Below are 25,196 nucleotides of genomic sequence, written 5' to 3' on the forward strand. Positions count from 1 at the left end.
ACAGGGCTATACAGGGACTTCATACTCCTTTCAATTCTAGCTCAGTACAAAACACAGAGTCACTGTTGAATTAAGTACAGCTTAACTGCATTCTTTCTCAGTCTTAGAACAGAACTTTTGAAAATATCAATATAGAACACACACATGCACACAAATACAGGTTTTTGTAGTTAAATTTCATATTATATTGGGAATGTGATAGCTAATCTTGGTTGACTGCATCTGCAATCTACTAAAATCCAACCATCTGGGCACACCTATGGAGTACTTTCTTAATTGGCTCATTTGAGGTCAGAAGAACAACCCTAAATCTGGGTCACACTTTCTGGTTCCACATAACAACAAAAAGAAGGACGCTGCTTCTGCCTTTCTACCCACTAGCCCTCACTTTCCCTGGCAAGGTCATCTACCCTTTGTTGGTGTGAAAATCTACTTTAAGATTTCAACACAGACCAAAGTCAAGCTGAGACATGCATTGTGGATTAAACAACTACCAGTTTCTTCGCTTTGATCTTGGTACACAGCTGTCGTAGCACTAGCCAGATCATAGCCAATAAGCCATTCTAATAAATACAGATATATAATTTATTCTATCTGTTTTGTTCCTCCAGAGAAACCTGAGGAGGGACCAAAATTAATGCCCAATTATCCCAATCAGTTTTTAAGTTTATAAAATAGTTTCAAAAATATCCACACAGATTTATATATGCACTTTAAAATATTGGTTTTGATCTATTTACAGACATAAACTTACAAGCAAATTGGAGCTTGGCTTCTCGGCTCACTATTGTTCCAAGCGAATTTGTGGCAAAGCACTGATAACTTCCCGTATCCCAATTTCTGTTGGGGTTAATAACTATGAGATTTCCTCCGTTCAATTTGTAACGATGGTCCAGACTTGTGTCGATATCACTGCCATTCAGCTGCCATCTGAAAAGGAAATGTCAAGGTTATTTCTCTCTTTACTAGGCCTATGCTTAAATAAATGGCTCAATTCTCTACATTCCACTTTAAATATCTGAAGACTGGAATCTCAACATTCACGAGTCTGAGGATTTTTTTTGCAAGCTTTAGGTCAGCATAACTATCTAATAAGATCCCATCTCAAAGACAACAAATATGTATCTTTGAGAGGCAGAGTAAAGTTTAGTGGAAATTATAACAGTAGCATCTCAAAGTTAAAGGTGCTTAAAGGTTTTCTGAAGAGCTGGGGATAATTTAGCTTGCTCACTAGCTCACTAGGGGAAAATTTAGGCTGGGTTTATGTGAGCAAAGATGAAGCAGAAAGTTGAGGTAATTATCTGAGGAACTTCAGGCCAATCCCATGCTGACACCCAAAGAGGGGGTAGCACATTTCTTTGATTTATCTGGCCTGACTGAGCACATTTAATAAATTAATTGCTAACTATTCAATTCCCCACTTCAATTTGTCTGAGTAAAGACCTGTCCTGGGGCATTCATTTTCCCCTTTTCTGAAGCCTCCATAGAGTTATTTACACAACAGTGCACTGCAGTAAAAAGACCCTAACATCACTTGAGGGGCTCAAAATTGAAGGAGTAAACCCAGGAAACTTACTCATTAATGGGAAGCAAACAGATTTTTTTAAAAGAAATCTAAAAAAGTCTTATCTTTAAATTTTAACCAAAAGTGAAAGTTTTTAAACACTAAGTAAACTTGGTACACCAAAGTAGATTTCTCCATTAAAAACCACCCATGTGCTATGATAACAAGCATACATCCATGTTGTAAATTAATTCACTCACTTCCTAGACAATCAAAATCTGATCATAGAAACATACTACCTATACCGTTTAGCATATTACAAGAATTCCCTTAATTGCTGGGCAGTGGTGGTGCACGCCTTTAATCCCAGCACTTGGGAGGCAGAGCCAGGAGGATCTCTGTGAGTTCGAGGCCAGCCTGGTCTACAGAGAGAGATCCAGGACAGGCACCAAAACTACACAGAGAAACCCTGTCTTGAAAAACCAAAAATAAATAGATAGATAGATAGATAGATAGATAGATAGATAGATAGATAAATGATTGACTTAATTACTCAGCATAGGAATTTTGAGAAAATGGTTTAAAAAATGCATGCTTTATATAGGATAACAATAGTTGTTTGAGTTGTCAACAGTCCTAAAATTTCATCAGGGATTCATTTGAATTGTAGGTCACAGTTCCTCAATTATATTGTTGAACATGGAAAAAATCTTGTCCTAATTTGCAAAATATTTAATCTCCCTTACTAATAATTGTAACACAAAATTGAAGATAGAGTGATAGTGCAGCTATAAGGCCCTGAGCAAGAACACTTTCCAGCACATACCAAGGTAGGAAAACTCTGAAAATTCTAGCACCTTGCTTTGTGAGTCATCCTAGAGGTCCTGTGACTGAGTGTGATGGAGGAGGGTGTATTGAAAGGCAAAGCAAATGCTGACTCCTCAGCCACAGTTCTAATCACTCACCAGGCCTGAGACTGAGGAAGTGATTCAGGAAGAGAACTAGAAACCATTAACTGGAAAAGAGGGATGACCTTGAGGACACCTTCATGAGGCAGGAGGTGGACTGCATGGACTGGGTTCAGTAGCAAACTTCTGTGTGGGGGGCAGTTTATACATATGCATCAGTAGCCAAGGTGGTCTTTGTAAGGCATCCCAGGGGTTTTCACAGTAGGAAAAGGAAGTGAGGGTTAAGTCTCTGACCAAGATATCACTAACCCCAGCTAGGGATGGGAAATGAGGTGTCTTCTCTGGGTCAGGAGAAAGATAAAAATCTGAGATGAGTTAAGATAAAATTCCCTCAGATAGTCCTGTGGGTCACATGCTACAGCTGTAGGGAGACAATCCCTAAACAAAATGGGAAATAAACAGAAGATGATTAAAGAGAGTGGTTTTATTTAGATCCAGGAGTGGATTCTTAAACCAGTGGTTCTAAAAGTTAGGTCTAAAGATGACTGGGTGTTGTGAATTCTCATAGACTGTATTAGTGATAAAAGCACTGTGAACCTGGAGATGGATTGTGCTCTTTGCTGGAGAATGAGATCTGGACACCCTTTCCTATGAAACAACATAACAAAATAAATAAGAAGAGGAGAGCCCACATTCAAAATAGGGTCTCTATGATCACTTGCCTCCTCTTCCTCTCATGTCAGGATCCCTAGTTCTAACTCCAACTCCTGTGCATCCTTCTTTCTCCACTCTTCCTCCTGAAGGTCTCCCTCCTGTTCCCAAAACTCAATTCCCTTTGCCTCTTAAAAGAAGAACTTGAATGATATGAGTGATAGTCAATATTTTCCCCTCTCAAAAAAGGAACCTCCTGATTTTATGTTCTCACTTAGGTGTCAGGGGTAGGATTTGCCAACCACATCCCCTTAACAATCCAGAGATCTGAAGCTTAAAAAGGGGATTGAAGCCTCTGGTAGAAAATTCACATGGGTGACTGATCACTTGGATCAATTTCTTGGGTGCCAACTCTATAACTAACTTGAGTTGATGTCAATATTGAATATTTTGTTCTCTCCTTAGGAAAAAAAAAGGGGGGTGAAAAGAAGGACAGTAACCTGTAAAAGAGAATATCCACCTGGACAGTGGCAACAGATGAAAAATTGCCCAACCAATTCTGTACAGATAATAATAGTGAGGTCTACCTTGTTCACATGAGAGATTTTCTTTAAATTTTATTCAGGAGAGTACTCCAGTTCCAGAATGTTGAAAGCGGTCTTCAGCATACAACAGGGAAACTTTCTACAAATTTCAGAGCAACTAGAAAAAGGTAAAAGATCAGTTCAGAAATTACCCTAGCAACTAACAGCTGGCCAGGCAAAGCAAGAAAATTACAGAAGATTGAGGGCTGGAAGTCAAGAAATATGGAAGAGTTTTTGAAGGGTCTCTCAAGAAGAGATGAAGAAAATAAAAACTAAGAGTCAAAGATAATGATGGCAACATAAACCAGACTGTGAGAGTAGGTAGGGACCCAGAAATTCAAAGTCCAAGTCATTAAGTGGAGAACCCACAATGGGACCAAGAGAGAGGGGAGGATTCCAGAGAGAAATGAAAGAGCGATTGTTATAAACATGAAGAGAAGGGACACTCAAAGAGGGGACGGCCCTTTTTAAACAGATAACAGGAAACAGTGACTTTCAAAGAGTGATGAAGGGGTTGAGCTTTATTATCTAGAAGGATCCCACAAAGGGCCCTTAATAAATTTAGAAGTGGGACCACTAAAGGTATAAATTCCCTTCCTATTAGATTTCAGGGCATGTTTCTCCTCCCTGTCTTTTCCCCTCTACTTCATGGGTTGTTTTTGGACAATACCTACAAGTTTGGGGGGTTAAACGTGGTAGTTTTAGGGTGCCTATAATAGATAGCAATGTGGTTGCATAAAAAGAGAGACACTCACATCTAATTGTTTCTCATCCTAGAGGCAGGAAGAAACCAAATGACTCGGTTGAGGATATGATTTAAGAGAGTCAAAGCTGAACTTTGTCTCTTTACAACTCCTAACTTCAGAGCACAAGATGAAAGAAATCCTGGTTTGGGTAGAGCAAGGAAACAGGGAGAGTGCTAATGATTACTCCTACTGAAAGCAGTTCTAAAACCTCCCTGGAGGGGACATAGTTAGAAGTAAACAGTGCTTTACTCCTCCTCTGGGGAAGGAAAAAAGATTGACTCCAGGTATTAAAGGTCTTCTTGAGAATAGACTCTCAAAGATGCCTTCTGGGACTGTCCTATGGCAGAAGAAAGCAGAGAAGTATTTGCTTCACAACAGGATGATCCAGAGACCAGAAAAAAGGAACAACAGTACAGATGGACTGTCCTTCCTCAAAAGTTCAAAGATTCCCCTGATTTGTTTAACCAAATTTTAGAAGAAATTTTACAATTTTCCTGGTTCTTAGCCTCCTCTGACATATGATTTATTAATCACGAGAGAAAAAGAATGAAATTATTAAATCAACAATAGCCTTATTACATTTACTTGGGGATCAGAGGCTCAAAGTTTATAAAAAGAAGTTACACATTGTAGGGAAGGAAGTAAATGTTGCATAAATCCTAAATGGTCTTATAATAAAAACCCAGAGACAGATGTTGGGGTAAATGGTGAAAGATCAGAGGAAACAAACCACAGCCACTTCTCACCTTGCCAAGTCCTCAGCCAATCCTGTCTCCATGAGTCCACTGACTGAATGCCCCTGAGTCCTCAGCCAAAAGGGTTGTAGTTCCTGTCTCCTCACACCTTATATACTTTTCTCTGCCCAGCCATTTCACTTCCTACCTCAAGGTTCCTAGTGCTGGAATTAATAATGTGTGTACTTCTCAAATACTGGGGTTAAAGATATGTGCCACTGCCTGGCTTTGTTTCTCTCTTAGACTGGATCAATCTCATGTAACCCAGTGTGGCCTTGAACTTACAGGGATCCAGAGGGATCTCTGCCTCCCAAGTGCTAAAATTAACGGTGTGTGCCACCACTGCCTGACCTTTATGTTTAACTCTGTGGCTGGTTCTGTCCTCTCATCTTCAGGCAAGCTTTATTTCTTAGACTACAAATATCACCACAAGTAAATACTTAGGTCATCTTGTTAGTAAAGGGAGCGAAGAGTTGAGTCCTGAAAAAGTGAAGTAATTAATAGCCAACTGCCCCAAACCAGGAGAACTTAGAAAATTCTTGGGCTCAATGGCTTTTTAAACTCTGATTTGACTCTTACGATATCTAAACTAAAGACTATAATGCAAAACTCCCAGATGAGGAGCCAGATCTTCTGTAGGAGGTTTAAAAAAAAAAAGCTTAAGCTGTTGAAGTCTTAAACCAAGAATTAATAACTGTTCCATATCGGTCTTGCTATCTTTTGACAAGTTCTTTCATTTTCTAAGTGTGGACAAAAGCTATTGTTTCTGAAACCACTGATTTGGGATCATAGAGCAAAAAGTGGCTGGTAGTCTGTTTGTCAAAACCATTAGATCCCAGTTTAAGGGGAAGGTTGTAACACATTCAACTAGAAACTGCCACTGCCCTTCTTACTTAGAAGATCTAAAAGTTAACCTTAGGGGGTTGTCTAAGTATAAGTACTCCTCACCAAGTAAGAACGCGCCTATAGCAGAAGGCTGGAAGGTGGTTAACAGATTCCAGAATCCCAAAATATGAAGCTATTCTTTTAGACAAAGATGATTTAAATCTAGCCACTAACAACTATTTAAACCCTGTTGAGTTCCTAAATGGAAGGACTCATTCTGTGCCTTCTGTACCAAACCAAAATCCACCTCAACCTAAGAGAGACTTCCTTTCTTTAGGGACCCAACTATTTACAGATTCTTGCTAGAAAATTGAGGGAAAAGACATAACAAGTACTCTGTGGTTGATAGAATTCAATTAATAATTATATAATCTGAACAAGTGACAGATAACTGACCAGTACAAATGTGATTTATTTTCCTTAAACTAGGTCCTTGAAAACTTAAAGGGAATGGTGGGGACTGTATATGTGAATTCCTGGTATGCCTCCAAAAAATTCATACTTTCAGAAAACTCTAGTGAGAAAGAGGGCCAATTAATAGCAAAGGGCAACAAATGATATACAAACAATTAAATGCGCAGGAATTAAAAAACTTACAACTACATGAATGAATTAGGATTTTATGCATTCCTAGGCACCAAAGAGGGCACAACTTTGGAGCACAGGGAAACAGACTAGCTGACAAAACAGTTAAATATGTGGCTGGAATGGGTCAAATATTCTGCTATCACATTAAACACGAGTGACTTATTGGTTTGTGTGGCAGGGAGGTTAGATGCTCAAGTGGTCCCACTGCCATTCTGATGAATCTCAGAATCCTATGAAGGAATGTGTGATCTTCCTTTTCCAGGACAAGACAGCCTAAGAGTATCCCTCCTATAAGTCTATGTCCCTTCTGTTTCTAGCCACAAAGGAACCAAAGCAACCCCAACCCCCAAATATTCCTTGGGAAGAAATAATTATACCTCCTGACTTGAAAGATGGGGACAGGAATGTGAATTTTTGGAAAATGTACCTGGATATAAGGTCTTTGAGGCTTTGAGAAGAAGCAATACTACACTAACCTTAGTAATGCCAGGGCATTGTGGTGATATTGTGGTGGACCTTCACTGGAGATCTTATTGGTCATTTTGAGTGGGACGTGTTTTGGTCCAATTGGCTACCACTTTCACCACTGTATATCCCCAAGCTACCCAAGCTCAACCTAAATTGTTTCCTCAAAAGAGGGAGCTTATATCTCCAGGAGGGTCATTTGATCCTATTTGTATAGATTCAACAGGAATATTATGAGGAACCCCTAATGAATTAAAAGTAGGATACAAATAGCATTTGTGTCAGTGCTACCCGAATAGTCTACCATAACTGAGAATGTACATTCTATAAATTATATAAAATATATTCATTATACATATATACAAAATGTACAAATGTATACTGTGACATACATGTTTGCATGTGCATGTGCATGCATATATGATAGAGAGCTAGATAAATGATAGCTAGAGGGGTGTGTGTGTGTGTAACACATATAGTACAACCAGTAAAGATTTGTAAATTACATCAGGGATGCTACCAAGGTTATAGTAAATCAACTGGATACAGCTTTGAGAATTGCATGGGAAAGTAGACTAGCCCAGGACATGATGCTAGCAGTAAAAGTATGATTCTGTGGGAAGGGAGGTGGGCAGTGTTGTCTTTGCATTCCTAATAATGGGGCCCCTGGTTGCAGCATCACAAATTCTCTTCAGGGACTAACTGCATTTCCCACTGCATCAGCTGGAAATTCAGCTGGGGTTGTCTCGGTTCCTCTGTAGCTGGAAACAGAAGGGACATAGACTTATAGGAGGGATACTCTTAGGCCATCTGTTCTGGAAAAGGAAGATCACGCTTTCCTTCATAGGATTCTGAGATACATCAGAATGGCAGTGGAGCCTGAGCTTCTAACCTCCCTGCCTCACAGAGTTAGCATTAAGACAGCTACCACATGAAAATGTTACTGTCAGTACCTCAGGTAGAGAAATGTCAGATACTGTAAGTAGAATTTGAATAAGAGAAAGAATGTGTATTGTAAAAGAGGAGGAATTCATGGAAAATGTAACAAAATGTAGTCTTTTCTATCAAAGAGTTAAATAAGACAAAGAAAATGCCACCTTTAAAGAAAAATGTAAAGACATCATTTGGCAAAAATCTCCTTTGAGTCAGCATTTTTCTCAAATAAAAATACATGTTCAAATGGTATTTCTCCTGGCAGCAGTGCCTTTTTGAATTAGCCAACTGTAGCACGAATATGAAGCAGAGTTCTGACCTGTCAGGGTTGGGCACAGGACCCCTTGGATTAAGGTTGAAAACCCACAGGACCTTCTATTGAATGTGTTTGCTTGACTGATTTTGTAAAGCTGTGCACCCTTGTACAGAAGCAAAAGTTTTTGCCAAAATACTTTGAATGGTGTGGTCACTTCTCTGCAATTCATGATCCATTCCTAACAAGATTGGTCGGTCCTCTCTTAGCCAAGTGAACAGGAGAAAATTAGCCAACATCCCCGAACCATAATCTTTCACATGGGAAGGAGACAGAATGTCAAGTTTCCAACAGGTTTGCTGAGACAACTGTATACAAAGGTGCTAGGCACAGCATTCCTTCCGAGGATAGATACCACTGTCATCATGGAAAGCGGCTCCTGTCATGGCCACATGACCCTCTGCCTCTGTACTTTCTTCCTAGTATGTTCCCAGCAAGTACCTGGGGTTCTACATTGCCTCCTCTCTCCCATGTTCCTGGTCTTCTTTTCTCATGTGGAACAGATTGACTTGAACATATGGTTTCAACATGTGTGCCTTCTGTGAGAATTTATTGAAAGAAGGATGAAACACATGCTAGACTTGGCTTGTGAAGAATAAATCTGATAGTAAACCAGTAAGTAAACAAGTAAGTGGGTTTCTTTTTTGTGATAAATATGGTTTGTCAACTATGAATCAACTAACTCAATGACTGAATGGAGAAAATGTTTCTAAACTGAAATTAGCAGAGTTACATTTAATTTTTATATAATTTTGAACCATAGATTATGTCAAAGGGTATTTGCGCCTGCTCTTTCTCTCCTTCCTCCCTCCGTGTGTGTGTGTGTGTGTGTGTGTGTGTGTGTGTGTGTGTGTGTGGTATATGTGTGCACACACAGGTTCATATGTACACACATATATGGAGACCAGGGAAAACCTTGGTTGGCCACTAAAACTGAAAAAGAAAAAGAAGAAAGTCTCTCACCGCTTACTGGCCTGAACTTGCCAAGTGGGGTAAGTTGACTAGCCAGGGAACCTCAGGGAGCCAAGTGGCTCTACCTTCCAGTACCAGGACTACAAGACACTCTACATGCTCAGGGCTTTATATGGGTTTGGGGGATCTAACTTAGAGCCTCTTTCTTGCAAGGCAAGCACTTTACTGGCTGAGTTATCTTACCAGCCATATATGTGTTTTTATTACCTACGAAGTACAGTTTTTAGAGGGAAAAAAAAGCAGCGTTATAACTGAGGGTGTAGAATGTTTGGAACGTACGTATGCCTAATGGCTTCATTTAAAAACTATGTTTTTATGTTTAGCTAATGAATAATAAAGACTCAATGGCTGTGTGGAAAACTATAAAAATAAATAAAAATATGGATAATCACTTCCTCTTGCCTATTTAATAGCTTGAAAGATTTAAGAGATCATAAAATGTTTGGGGCAATACTTTATTTCAGTAAGTGTCTACAATCTAAAAGCTATCATTCCTAAGTTTCAAGTAAAGAACCAAAATGGGAAAGATTGTTCTATTATGTATAAATGTTTCATACTTCCTTTAACTTGGTTTTTCATCATATAGACACAATTGCTAGATTACTATGCACAAAAATAAGAATGCTTCTCTTTTAAATATGCTTCTGCTACAGCAAACGTGCCTGGGTGCTTTTACACCAAAATCTTCAGAGCTAAGATGTTCTCGAGCTATATTGAAGAGTGTTAATTTTCACAAAACATAATTATTTTTCTCCTTCTAAACACTAAATCCCCATCACTCAATGGAACACATCCCCTGGTGATAGAAAATATCTCAATATCTTATTAAATATTGATATTTTTTACTTGCAAAAAGTTATATGTATTCAAAAGAGCTTTTCTTTGTTTCGTCTCTGAGATGTGTATGTTAGCTCTGGGATTGGAATTCCAAATGTTATTTTATTCTGAGAAACAAAAGTGTGTACCCAGGGTCATAAGGCAAAATATTTATATTTGGGACTGATTTCTAGGTATGTCTCATATTTTCATCTGCATAGAAATAAACATGGGGGTAGAAAGATGACTTGGTGGATGAGAATATTGGCTGCTCTGGCAGAGGATTTAGGTTTGGTTCCCAGTACCTACATCAGGCAGCTCACAACTGACTGTAACTCCAGTTCCAGTGGAGCTGACACACTGTTCTGGCTTCTGTGAGCACTGCATGCACACAGTTCACACAAACTCACACAAGAACACATATACATACTCATAAATAAAAGACATAAAATACCTTTAAAAAGAAATAATCTAGAAAACTGAAGGCATGATAGCTCCTTCTTAATAAAGTATATGGCTAAATAAATCTGTAAATCAGACTCATTTTATTTGCTGAAAATTTCAATCTCATTTTTCAGAGTTCAGAACAATACAATATACTGGCAAGTATGTCCAACTTGCAGCCCATGGGCTACATGGGGCTAAGAATGGCTATGAATGAGGCTAGAAACAACATTTTAAATTTGCTTTAAACATTGTTAAATTGTTTCTGCAAAGTTTTAAACTCAGTTGTGTGGTTCTTGAGTGTGAACTTCAAATCCCAGGGAGTTTCAATACCTAAAGAATGGACACAGCTGAAAATAAACACAGAAGTTACATCACAAAATCAAGGTCACAAACTTGAGAACTATTTAAAATGTGATAAGGTTTTTCAGTTTTGCAAATTCATAATTCTGTGTAAATCTTTCAGATTTCCCCTTTGATCAAGAAATTGGCCGGGCGGTGGTGCCGCACGGCTTTAATCCCAGCACTTGGGAGGCAGAGGCAGGCAGATCCCTGTGAGTTCAAGGCCAGCCTGGACTACAGAGTGAGTTCCAGGAAAGGCACAAAACTACACAGAGAAACCCTGTCTCAAAAAAATAAAAAAGAAATTTTAAAATTCATAAAAAAGAAACAACACTCAAGTATCAGAATGCAATCTTGCTGAAGTCTGGGCATACTTTAAAGCCTCACAAGAGTGCATTCGCACACTTAATTCTATTCTGGAAGCCTCAGCCCAAGGATCTGGAGCTAACACAGCCAGAGCCATGGCTCTTTGGGCTGCACACCGCAGAATTTCAATCATACAACATTTACCTTGTGCTTCAGAAGCTAGCTAACCTTGTTTCTTTAGCATGTGGTAAATGTCATAAGATTAAGCACCTCTGTATAATCATGTTGTAACACCCTAGAATGATCTTAAAAGTTTATTGTCAGCCTTCAGTGTTCAAATGCTCCTTCTACGTGGATTAGTTTGCTTTGTATGACCTGTAAGTGTGACACAGTTTACCAATCAGGAGCTGACTGATTCTCAGTGGAGAAACACTCCTGAACCCGACTCTCTGTGTCAATTTGGACCTGAACAAATACTAGAAATGGTTATTTTGGGAGCTAAAATTAGAGGTACTGGATTTCTGCCTACCTGATGAAGTATGTATTTGATTCATACACTTTTTGTAAATCTTTTACCTCCTCTGCATAACAGGAGAACTTCTAAGAAAGTAAAGGGAATGAGAAAATCAGGCAACCGAGTGGTGGAGTTGAATATGGATTGCTATCTGAAGACAATTCTTTAGGACAGCTACACACTTGGGGGCCAGTGTTCTCTGCAGTTATACTATGAGGCATAAATAAGCATTCAAAATGGGTAGTGACTATTTCTAAATGATAAACACTCTAAATGTTATTTTCAAGAACCTAAAACAATGGGCAAAAATATATGCATAATTGTCTTCCAAAATATTGAACAAGTTGGAGGGAGGGAGGAAGGAAGACAGAGAATGTGTGTGTGTGTGTGTGTGTGTGTGTGTGTGTGTGTGTGTGTGTGTGTGTGTGTGTGTGTGTGTGTGTGTAGTGGGTAGCCATTCCAGCATGGATCTGGAAGTTCCAACCCCCATTGAGACTTCGGCAACTGTCACGCCTACAAGGCGGGGCCAAGGGAGGCGCCTGGGGACCCGAGATCTGGATCGAAGAGCGGTCTCTCGGTGGCAGGACCCTGGATGGTGGAGGTGGCCCAAGCAGAGCTCCAGAGAACACCGCTGGACTGCGATACACTTTCCCCAGACCCTGTGACCTACCTATCCCTTAATTTGTAAGTTATGCCATTAAATAAATCTCCTTTTAACTACGTGGAGTGGCCTTAATAATTTCACCAATAGTGTGTGTGTGTGTGTGTGTGTGTGTGTGTGTGTGTGTGTGTGTGTGTGTGTGTGTGTGTTTGACCACAAATTCAAATATTATTGCATTAAGAAGAAAAGCCTATCTTTTCAAGATTTAATGGTACTGCTTAAGAAATAAAAGCTCGATTTCATGGTGACCATATCTGTTCTTAAATTTCTAAGATCTGGCATCATATCACAATTGATAAGGTATTCACAGAAGTTTCCTGAATAGAATAATCAAATTTACCTATCATCCTACACATATGCAGGTTCCCTGAAGTCTTCACAGGGTAGGGTCAATGCCAAGAAGCAAACACAAAACAGAGAATAAACTACACTTTTCATATACTGTACTACTTATGATTTATTTGCCATTCCTGTTATGATTAGATATGACAACCTCTTACACAGAAACACACAAGTGTGGTCTAACAGCAGTGAATACAAACATGGATATATTTTGCTGTCACTATGATTTAAGGGAATAAAGTCTAACAGTCTGCCAATTGAACTTGGTTATGAAGTTAGGGAGCCTCATCCCTTGGAACTGAAACTAACAGACCTAAGTAATGAAGTACATGGTATTGAGTAGTTTAAAAAACAATCACAGTATATAATTAACCTTACAGTGGATTGCATGAAATAACTGTCCTCTGAGATGTCAGCTTTATCGCACAAAATCTGGTCAGTGAAACGCAACCATAAACAACAAGATGGAGAAAAATAAACTTTACATTTTGGCCCACACGATAAAACAAAGCCAAAACAACCAAATAACGCCAGAATCTTGGGAGGCTTGGAGTTGTGTTTGGGAAATAAGCCCATGCTAAGCACTTATTAAGGCAACAGGCGATCCTTTATTTGGGCTTTGACAGGAAATTTAGTAATGTAATCACAGAAGCAATTTGTGGTTTTAGAAGCAGCTTTCAAGTTAATAAGCAAATGCATTTGTGTTTGCTGCAATGTTTGTTATTGTGTTTACTGAAGTGATGAGAATAATTGCAGCCCTTGAAAGAATGAGTGTATGAATATATACATATTCAATACTTTATCCAAAAATAACTATTTAGGATTCAGCAATAATTGAAATGAGTTAAGTTGATATGCACGTTTTAAAAAAAATCATTGCAAAAAAATGTGTTTCATGATGCAGGCTCCCATTTCTCATTCACTAATACATCTTAAATATTAACGTACACACACATACACACACACACACACGTTACAGATTGGTGGTATGATCAGTTAAAACTGCTGTTTAGGTTAAATGGTAATAAACTAGTTCAAATCTATCAGTGGTTATCTTAAGTATTCTAGGAGTTACACAATGTGCTTAGATTTGCCTTCCCTGTATAAATTTTAAATTTTCTGGTAAGAGCTTCCTTATTCTCCTCTGAAGTTGCTATTTGCCATGTTATTCTGGCACAGGAAATAAGAACATCCAATGCCCCAAGCCTCAGTCAGTGGTTAAGCAAGCAAAAGTGACCCAGTTGATTGATTTTAATTTTGATCAATGTAATTCATATCCCCTCTCCCTATCCTACTTAAAAAAAATATAACAAAAACAAAAATATGTGATTTATTTGGTTACATGAAACCTTTAATTCTGAAAGCTAATTTTTATCTTCCTTGTGAATATGGACTGGTCACAATATTGGTTGTGTTTTTATTTCACATTTTTCTGATATGAGCAGGGACAACTGATGACACTAACAACCAAGATGAACTCTTTCATGAGACATGATATTGTGGGGAAGCTATCAGGAGGCTTAGGTTCCTGCAAGCCATCTTAGATACCTCAAGATAAACTATCTTCAAATGGAGCCAACAAGGAAGACTTAATTCACACTCTAACATCTAGAAAAGAATAAACTACCACTTTGAAACTGTAGTTTTGAAAAGGCATTTTTGAATTCTGAAGTACGATCTCATTCTAAATACCTTCTTTTCATCTTGTCAATTTCATTGTGAATCTTTTTCAAGCTAAGTAAGCTCTTACTATTCGCTGGGAGCTATAGTGAACACCATTATCTTAGGAGAGTGACAACCTAGGAGAGGGATAATCACAATTCACTAGGTTATATAGGAATGTCAAGGTGCCATGGCCAGGCACAGTATTGCAGTGAGAAGCTGAGAAATGAGAAAACCAGAAAGGCTTTGGGGGCAGAATGGTGTTAAATACCTTGTGCAACGCATCTACTTTTATTAGCCTCAGAGACTATAGATATGATGTTTTTAATGTTTTGTAACCACTTCAGTGAACTGTTCATTGCTCTTATTGACTAATTGTAAATGTGGGGACCAGAGCTCTGTAGCTGGAAAGATTATAATTCAAACAGAGCTGAGCCTAAGGGTCCAGGTTTAGAAAACTGGCAGAAGTGATAACATGAGACTTAAGGGTCCTGAGAATTTAGTGGAAAGATAGCTCTTATTTGCCTTTGATATAAAATAGGAAATAGTGATACAAGATCTTTATGGTAATAGGAACTATGCAAGGATATAATGCATAAACTAAAATTAACACCTAAAATATGTCATATATCATGTGATTTGGTAGATAATAAATAGCAGACAGCAAGTAAACAACATATGTGCTATACTTTACATACCATGTGTGTACTTACAATCTCTAAATGAAATATAACTGTACATATACAGATTGTATGTCATCTACATATACCATAGACATACAGTCAAATATAGTGCTACAAAAAGGATCCTACTGTTTAGTACTCTGTGCTTGTGTGTTTGTGAACAGACAAGAAATAAACTTAAACTTCCATTTTTACATCTATTCTTTGAATGAATGGCGAATAAAAATTATTATAATTTTTTCCATTTTCTATACTAAGCACAATTTGTTAACCCTCAATAATTTAAACACATGCAGAATGTGGGCTCATCCCTTGAAATCCTGTTTAAGGTAAAACAGAAACATCTCCACTTAGGGGCAAAACTTATCTTAGATCTTATGCTTTCAAGACACCTCACACTGTAGTTCATTAAAATATCTTACCTATTTGAAAAAGCTCAATGAGAATGATATTCTGTCTGTTCTCTTGGGAGAAAAATGGAAGAGTATCTGTAAGAATATGTTGTAAAGCCCAGGGTAGGTGTGAATCAATGGCACAAAATAGGATACTCTAGAAATATAGATATGATATCCATACTCTCCAGTATGGCAGCAACTAGTCACATGTGCCCACCAAGCACTTGAAATGGGGTTTGTGTGACTGATAAAGTAAAAATTTAAATTAATGCTTTGATCTAAAATAGAATGTTTCCATGTGTATAAGAGATAAAAATACATAGAACCTCTGGGACCACATTCAGCCTTAGGACTTGCTTTTTTTTTTCCAGCCTATAGTACATATAAAAAGCAGAGTTGATTCCAGGAAAAGGCGCAAAGCTACACAGAGAAACCCTGTCTCGAAAAACCAAAAAAAAAAAAAGCAGAGTTGATGCTCAAACTGGACAGATTGTGGACAGTTATTATAGACCAAATCCATCTGGTAGGCTTATAGCTGAATGTATGCATTTCCAGTACCTAACAATTGAATCTACGAAGCCTTTGGGCAGTCCCATTTTATTTGACTTTGTTACTTGCCTGATCTGTGTGTGTGTGTGTGTGTGTGTGTGTGTGTGTGTGTGTGTGTGTGTGTGTGCTCCTGTTTATCTTATATCTATGGTTCTTTAAGTACAGAATGGTATCAATGGATATGACAGGGATCCTTCCAAGTGGACACCTTCATCCAATGTTAGGCATTTGGAGCCCAGTGAAGAAATAAGAGAAAAGTCCTTTACATTAATTCTTCCTTAAGGTAACCTCTTTCAGTGCCATTAGCAATTACAGTCAGGCGAATACTAATTAACCTTTAAATATGGGCTTTAGGGTGTAGGCAGGGAAATGTAAGAGAAAGAATAAAATTCTCAATTAGACCTTTAAAGGAGTAATTTCTCATGAGAATTTCTGAACTTTTGGAATTTTAATATGACCAATTAAGAGTTATCTTTACCCAAAGGGGAAATAACAGGGACAGGATCCCTCAAGAGGCAGATTTGCTCCAGTCCTCAGGACAGTCTCTGTGCTTTTAAAGGACAAATTCTCTTCAGACTCTTAAGCTTTGTTCTGAATCTTCAGGAACATGACTGGGTCACTTTCAATGAGTGATTTCCCTCCTTGGTTCAGAATATGGCTTCCTATTTGTCCACCTATGTGTTTATAATTATATGATCTATATTAATATTTTATTGCTTCATTAAAATACTCATTTTTGTTATTATACTGCGTCTAAACTCTGTAATTTCTAAAGAATATGGAAAGTTCTTCCTGTCTTCTAAAGGGTGGTGGTATCTGCATCCAAATTCTTTTGCTCATCCAATGATCTAATGTCTCACCAAATCTGTCTGTATCTCCCAATTGATAATCCCCCTGCTTCTGTGATAAAATGAGAGAACTGGGGTTGGCCACAGAAGGTTTTTCTCCTTCCCCATTGTTCCGAGGAGATCAGGGTCTCAGTCTGGGTTTTCCAGGAAGCAGAGCTCAAGACACAGTCTGTGTATATGAGGACTGTGTTGAGGAATGTGATGCCTGGGAGGAGATGGGAGAAAGAGAAGAAACAGAGAAGCAGGGGGAGGGAGTTCATGTGAGGATGTATTATTAAGTTGACTGCTGTCAGAGTTGGCAATCCCTCCAGATCATCAACAGGCTTCATGAAAAGCATCTCATCCCATTTACTCATGGATAGAAAGAAGGAAGTATTTGTATATCATCGTCTTAATATTCAATGGTCAAAAGCTGATACTCTGCCGCCCTTCTCAGTTGTCTGTACACTGAGCGCATTCCCACAGGAGCCCACACTGCCGTGTCACTACAGAGCTTCAGTACAGGAGATGAACAGATCATAGTAGAGGTAAGAGGCACAGCACTTGAACACTGTCTGGTCAAGCTCACTAGGGTCAAGAAAAATATAATCTCCTCTGTAAACAGAGAACCAAAAGTCAATACAGCCCCAGCACATGGTTAACTTGGGAGCTTTGTGAGAGTTTCCCGAACGAAAAGGGAAACATATATTGGGAAGGTTGATAGCAGCTTTATCCAAGCCCCAAGTCTTTGTCTCTATAATAAAATGTTTGGGAATAAAAAAAAAGAATATGGAGAGTAAGAATGATCTTTTATGAATCATTTTAAGAATGATAAGATATTTTTTGATACAGGGTTTCTCTGTGTAGCCTTGGCTATCCTGGATCAGCGCTGTAGAGGAGGCTGGTTTTGAATTCAAGGATCCATCTGCCCCTGCCTCCCGAGTACTGGGATTAAAGGTGTGTGCCACTACTGCCCAAAATCCTGTCTCCAAAACCCAAAATAAAAACAAAAAGAAGCCGGGCGGTGGTGGCGCACGCCTTTAATCCCAGCACTCGGGAGGCAGAGGCAGGCGGATCTCTGTGAGTTCGAGGCCAGCCTGGGCTACCAAGTGAGTTCCAGGAAAGGCACAAAGCTACTCAGAGAAACCCTGTCTCGAAAAAACAAAAAAACAAAAAAAAAAAAAAACAAAAAGAATAGTAAGGTATATTAATTAATGTGCTATTAAAGGCAAAACTTGGGGAAGATAGGAAGAGTTATAAATATGGCCTACATTATTCTACATTCCTTCTACTCAAGTGCAATCTACTTCTTCAGAGAGCACACAAAAACAGAAACCATTTTTTGGAGTTGTTATAGGAAAGCATAATGCCTCTCAGAATGAATAGATTCCCTTGTGTTCCTAGGCTTCAGTTATAGTAATTATAAACTGTTAGCACAAGTAAAATTTCATATTGTTAGAAACCTTCAGTTCTGAAAACCTTTAAAGCTAAGATAAAAGTGTCTGCTCCTTTTGGCTGGCAACTAAGGATTTTGAAACAATATGTAGCATGTTAAATACTTCTTTTATCAAATACCATACCAACAAATCAATGAAAGCCATGTATTTCCTCTCCTCAGATATAGATTTTGCTTGAACTGAAAGATAACAAATACTAGATTGGTATTCCAGAGTATACAATGAAATAGAAGGATCACTATCAAATGACAAAAGTTCTTCCACAAAATTTTGCACATACAATTAATATATTCACAGTCAGATCTACAGCATTCCCTTGAATACCTACTGCACAAGATATAATTACTACAAAAGATTTATAGGTTTCCAAGCTCAAGACATCTGGCTATTTGATAACATTTTACAAACACAATTAATCTTCTCATTTAGAAATACATTCCTCTGTGACAATATCTTGTGTCTTGACAATTTCTTCACTGAATATATTTATCACCAAATAATTTATAAGATAAATATGAGGATACAACTCCATCAACAACAGTAAAAACATGCATGCTTATCATTTACATGGATTCATCATCATATTTAAAGTCCTATATATAGAAGTGTTATATTATGGACAGAAATAGTCTTAATAAGGTATCAGAAATCCTTAGAAAAGTGTGAGAAACAACTTCCAAGATGGAATCATCATCAAGTCATCTCTTCATTTTCCTCCAAAGAAGAAGGAATATTTCCAAATGTTTATGTACTAACACTTATACATATATTCATCTAAGTCATAAAATCATTTCTCATTTTCTCAAAACTGTTCTTACTTCTATAGTAAGAAGTAGAAACAGAGAAAAGACTACCCTGTATCCTTGACTCTGCTAATTCAGACCAGTTAACATATAAGGTTAATGCATATTTTGCTGAAAGTACATTGTAGGTGTTCCATAAGTAGACTGTTAACATACTGAAAAGAATGACCTTGATTACTTCCAGGTGCATAAACCTGAAAGTCTTTGTCTAAAGCAAGCCTGACCCACTTTAACAAGGATTGTTGGCGTCTATTATTTATATGGCTTCAGAGAACAATAGAGGTTCAATAGTATCTAAATAATGACTCTGAACCTACAGGCTTTTATTAATGTAGGAGGAAGGGTGCTTTTTCTGCGACATACAGGAATTGTGTAAACAGCTTTGATGCAGATATCAGCAAGCACTTGGAAGTGCATGCTGCTGTGAAGGTGTCTGGAACACTCTGCCCCATCCACTTCTAGGGAAGCAGCATATGCTAATTATAAATAATTTATCTCTTCATTAAATTAGGTGCCCTAAGTATCCCTGAATAAAAATTGTTAATCTTGTGTTATTTAATCAAGTAAATACTCATCCTATCACATAATCCTGATCATTTTCCAAAATGTTGACATTTTTATCTTAAGCTTTTACTTCTTTATTTATACTTTCTTTTTCTGACAGCTGAAGGTTTTGGTGAACAAGTTTTTACATGATCTTGAAAGTGAAGATTTTAACATGGCTTTTAAAAAATATGAATGGAATAATTTTCTCTTGAAAATAATTTAAATTACTTATGTAAAAAAATGCATTTAATTTTTTTCACATTTATTGAGTCTCTGAACACATACCCAATATAAGCAAAAAAGGAAGGACAAGAACATATTAAAAAATGATTCAAACACCACTTAATTTCAAGCCAATAAGGAATGTGTTCTTGATATCTTATAACTTAATTTGTAATCTAAACACATTATAAATTCAATTACACTATAAGTTAGTGAAAAGACAAATCATATTTATGGTTTTCCTTTAATTCAGATTTGTTTCCAAAAAGATTAAATGTTCGTGGAATCAGTTCTGTTGAACACACCACAGATCTATAGCACTGTGCATCTATTACACCCTACAGATAGGAGAATATAATGAAGCTAAACTAGTTACCATTGCTACACTTTCATTTCCATGTTCAACATTCCCACATTACCTGTAATGAGGTGAAGGGTTGCCTCTTGCTTCACAATTTAAAGTTATTTTTTTATCCTCTGAACCAACAGGGAAAACACTGTTGCTGGGCTCTTTGATAAACACGGGGCCTTGTAAAACAAGCTCACCTGTGTGGAGAGGGGAAGAAAAAAATAATAGTAAATGAAAGGTGTTATAAAGGATACAGTCTAGAGTTGAAGATGAAGAATGGCAACTATCATTTGCTCTTAACTGCTCCTACTGCCTACCAAGTAGCATGCTGTGTGAACATTGCGTGGTTAAAGAGCACCTGTCAATCCATTCTCAACAGTGAGTGAAGCCCCCCTCCAGAAGCAGGAAACCACAAGAAACACCACATATTAATAAAAATCAATTCAGTCTGCAAATAAAGCTGTAGTGTTTACTTTCCACAACAATAACCATACACTATACATACATGGTCTTTGGAGAATAAATTAATTACAGGAAATCTTTTCTATCAGAAGTCTTTTTGCAAAACTAAAGCTGAAATGGAAACCCATCACTTTTCTCATAACATTTGAAAAACATGTGCAGTTCAAGGCTGTCTATGCTATTTTGCCACTGTCAATGAAAAAATATCCAGTGTTCACTGGGATTTTCATTTTCTTCATAGTAAATGACATAAAAGGATACAGAAATGATCACTGGGATTTTCATTTTGTTCATAGTAAATGACAGAAAAGTATAAAGAAATGTCCAAGTGCCTTTCAAAAAGTTTTCCTACTTTATAGTTGACATATTTTCTGAAGGTAATTGTCATATCCACACATACAAAAATAAAATTCTAATTGTACTAGGTGTTGGGAAAGGAGAGAGAGAAAATGCTATCATGAAACAGTTATGCAATTGCAATTGTGTAACCATTGTTAGAACACTTATAAAAACAAATTCACAGAAACAAAATTGAAAAGGGAACTCTTTACTCCCCTGACTCGGAATGCTCTGCCAAATTGAAGAGGAGTTTCTACTGAAGCAGAGAGGGTAAAATGATCAAAACGACAAAGAGAGTCCATGAAATATGAGACACAGAAAATGAGATTGAATAGTTTCAAAAGCCTCTGAAAAGAACTTGCATTCTTATATACTTCAGCTAGTAGTAACACAAATAGAAATATTTACCACAACAAGGTAAATCATAAACTCACAACATGAAAACCACAATAATCGTTGAGATGAAGGACACATCAGTATCTAAGCTTCGGAGTAAATTCTACATGCCCAGATATGCTTTTTAATCATGAAGCTGTTCTACGTGTGAGCACCACAGTTCTGTTCAGGGTACAGAAGAAGAAAGCTGGGCCTAAGCATGGGTCCATGCCATAAGCCTGTCCACCCAACATTTCAGAATGTCAATGTCCAGTACAGGAGCAGTCACTCCAGGACTCGTATAAAGACTCATCTTTGCCCTTTTTGTAAAGCATTTGGCATTTATCTAATTCTAGGATTGGCCCTAGGCTTCTGTGAGATACTGCATGACATAGCTAACCAGTGGATTTTTCTTTGAGGTGGCTTACTTTTCTCTTTTGGTGATAAAATAATGTGACCAGGACAACTTAAGGAAGAAAATGTTTACTTTGGCTCATAGTTTTTGAAAGATAAGAGTCCATCATGATGAAGAGGCATGGCAAGAAGCTGCAGGCATGTCAGCCAGGGCAGGAAGTTGAGAGAGATCCTATTCTCAACCATAAGCACAAATCACAGAGAGTGAACTAGTTATAGCAAATTCTACCTCCAGTGATGTATTTCTAGCAATGCCACATCTTCTAAACCTCCTCCCCCACTAGGAATCAAGTGTTCAAAAATCTGAGCCTATGGGAGACATTCTAATCCAAACCACTACAGGTATGGATAGCCATACTCGACTTGTGAGTCAGGCTAGCCAATATTTTTGTTGGAGACTGGACACACCAGAAAGATCAACCATGTGATTATATGCTGTGGGATGTTCTGTATGGCAAATGTGTTGCTCTGATTGGTTGGTAAATAAAACACTGATTGGTCAGTAGTCAGGCAGGAGGAAGTATAGGCTGAACAAGGATGAGAATAAAACTGGGAACTGGAAGGCTGAGTCAGAGACATGGCCAGCCACCATGATGACAAACAGCATGTGAAGATGCTGGTAAGCCACGAGCCACGTGGCAAGGTATATATTCATAGAAATGGATTAATTTAAGATATAAGAACAGTTAGCAAGAAGCCTGGTATGGCCATACAGTTTGTAAGCAATATAAGTCTCTGTGTTTACTTGGTTGGGTCTGAGCGGCTGTAGGGCTGGCAGGTGAGAGATTTGTCCTGACTGTGGGCCAGGCAGGAAAACTCTAGCTACAATTATACATGAAAGATTTGAGTCTCAGGACATCAAACTGATCTGGAGACTGAATTCAGCCATTTATGTAATCACTAGTCAGACCAGGATAACAGGGCCTCAAAGCCACTCATACTACTACATCTAAGTTCCGGGTCTATAACACTACGATTTAGTTCAAGAAAATGACAGATGGGTGAGTGTGTTAGGGGGGATATGTTGGTGGGGTGGGCAAGAGAAGGGTGGGAGGGGAAGCTGTAGTTGGTATGTAAAATGAATGAAAAGTAAAAATCAAACAAACAAAACATTAGACAGAGCTCAGGGAGTCCTGTGGAGGAAGGAGAGGAAGGATCAGAGGAACCAGAGAGGTCAGAGATACCATGAGAACATGGCCCACAGCATCAATTGACTGGTACTCAAGAGGGTCACATAGATCAGGGAGCCTGTAGGGGTCTGACCTAGATCCTCTCCATATATATTACTGCTGAGTAGCTTGATGTTCTAGTGAGATTTCTAACAGTAAGAGTAGGGGCAGTCACTGACTCCTTTGCCTGCTTGTAGGACCTTCCTCCACCTACTGCCTTGCTTCATCCAGCCTTGATGTGATAGTGTGTGCCTGGTTTTATAGTAACATATTATGTCATGTTTGGTTGATATCTCTGGGAGGCCTGCTCTTTCCTCAGGGGAGATAGAGGAATGGTGGATCTGGGGGAGAGGGGAGGTGGAGGGAAGAGACTGGGGGGAAGGGAATGAAAAAGATAGAAAGTAATAGATTTGGAGATGAGCTACAAGATAGAATTTGGATAGTTCTAATGCTAAACATTTCTTGTATTCAAGATATGTTATTCTGCTGGCATAGACAAAGTACAATACACAGACATGTTACCAACCAGGAAAACTATCTTAGCAGTTCCAACTTTCAAATTGCCCACATTTTCAAGTTTACTGTAGTACAGAAGCAGTATGTATGCAGTATGCAGTAAAAATCACAATTGGAATTCTGGATTGTGATCTTTTAGGAAGCTGAGCTTCAATATCAAGCCTTGCTTTGAGGCTCAAGTATGATCCCAAGATTAAATAATTAATACTCTATCTCATTCCTATGCCAGAATGTTCACTGGGATGATGTGTTAGGGGCATTTTCAACTTGCAGTGGGTTTACCAGTGCATCATATCACTCAGTATAGGTCAGCAGATACCTGTTTGTTTGTTAATAATCTAGTCACATGGTACACCTTCAACATTAGTCTGTTTTTTTTTTGCATTTCTAGCATATCTTTATTATTTTCTTTAATGAATGTGAAGTCCAAAGGTGAAAGATGTAGATGTGCTAATGTAGATATTTTACATATTTTTCCCACCCAAACAGGAAGGATTTTGAGACTTTGAAATGTTTAGCATTGAGCTTATTTTAGAATGCATCCGTCATTATTCTAAATAAATGGGAATTGTCATTTAGTTCAATATAGAATAATCATCTCATTGGCGAGACTGACACACAGATTCTTAGTGGGGCAGACGAAACTGTGTTAAGGACAGGGATATGATCAAGCTTCGTTAGCCAGGTTATCTGGAGAAAGTGACCTTTATACATACTGCTACCATCAACTTCTACCATTTAGTTTTACTTTGGCATCAAAATCTTTGGCATTTGTAATTTGGGAAGTGTGTCTAAAGGAAAATAGATACTCCTTTTTTAATTTAATTTTTCTATTTAAAATTAAGTTGGATATTTTTTTTTAATGCCAAACGCCGTTTATTGAAGGAGGGAGGAGGTCTTAAATACAGGCTTACAGCACAATGGGAGAACCCCGAAGGACAGAAGTTCTCTACCAATGTTTTACAATCTTGCATCTAAGCTGTTAACCGCCATTATGCAGAATACACAGAAAAGGAACTTTTGTTATGTATAAACAACTCTAGTGAATTGTTTGTATTTCCCATAATAATTCTTTATTAGGAAAATCCCATTTTAAAAATGTGTGGTTATTAAAATAAGATTTTAAGTCCCAGTCTTACCTACCTATCTTGGAGATGGTTTGGCTTCAAACCATTGAGGCATAGAGAGGCTAAGTCACCCCAGGAACGGCAATACAGATTCTCAGTGACAGACTTGGTATCAGACACCAACCTTCACTGCTTTGCTTTGTGTCTATTTCCCAGAAACCATTCTGTCCTAAATATAGTCAAGCAAAAATTATCCCATAGCCTGCTTTTTCAACTTCAGTGTCTGATGGTGACACTGGAATTAAGAACTTGTAGAACACAACCACCATGTCTACAATTTAAAGACCTCGAAGGCATTGAAGACTATCAGTGGCCATGAGGAAGCTTTTAAATCTTTAAAAGTAAGAAGAAAGTAATAATCAGGTTAGTCCATGCTTCATGCTCAGATAAAAGACAAAAGCTACTCAGTCTTAGTGCATTGGAATAAAATAGGCGGTGAGAGATGCTGGGACATGGTGTTCTAACCTCTCACCAGCAAAACAAACTTAAAAGAAGCAGATGCTGGCCTTTGCCAAACACAAAGGAATTATGCAACATCTTCTTCAAAATGAATTCTGATCCTCAAAAAGATATAGCCTTTATCCACATGGATA

At 38.0% G+C, this 25,196-nt stretch overlaps 1 protein-coding gene across 2 annotated transcripts in view; it reads right to left on the reverse strand.

Annotated features, from left to right (window-relative positions):
* Positions 1-25,196, reverse strand: part of Cntn3 (contactin 3) — a 395,670-nt gene that overhangs the window by 245,479 nt on the left and 124,995 nt on the right. For both annotated transcript variants that reach the window (XM_052719452.1, XM_052719453.1), the window contains 2 exons: positions 20,272-20,398; positions 755-930 (listed from right to left, as the gene is read on the reverse strand). In XM_052719452.1, coding sequence (XP_052575412.1) covers positions 755-930; positions 20,272-20,398 — 303 coding nt within the window. The remainder of the gene's footprint in view (positions 1-754; positions 931-20,271; positions 20,399-25,196) is intronic.

The sequence above is a fragment of the Peromyscus californicus genome, unplaced genomic scaffold (assembly GCF_007827085.1).
Source record: "Peromyscus californicus insignis strain IS unplaced genomic scaffold, ASM782708v3 Scaffold_6__1_contigs__length_162567912, whole genome shotgun sequence".
In the NCBI taxonomy this organism is placed as follows: Eukaryota; Metazoa; Chordata; class Mammalia; order Rodentia; family Cricetidae; genus Peromyscus; species Peromyscus californicus.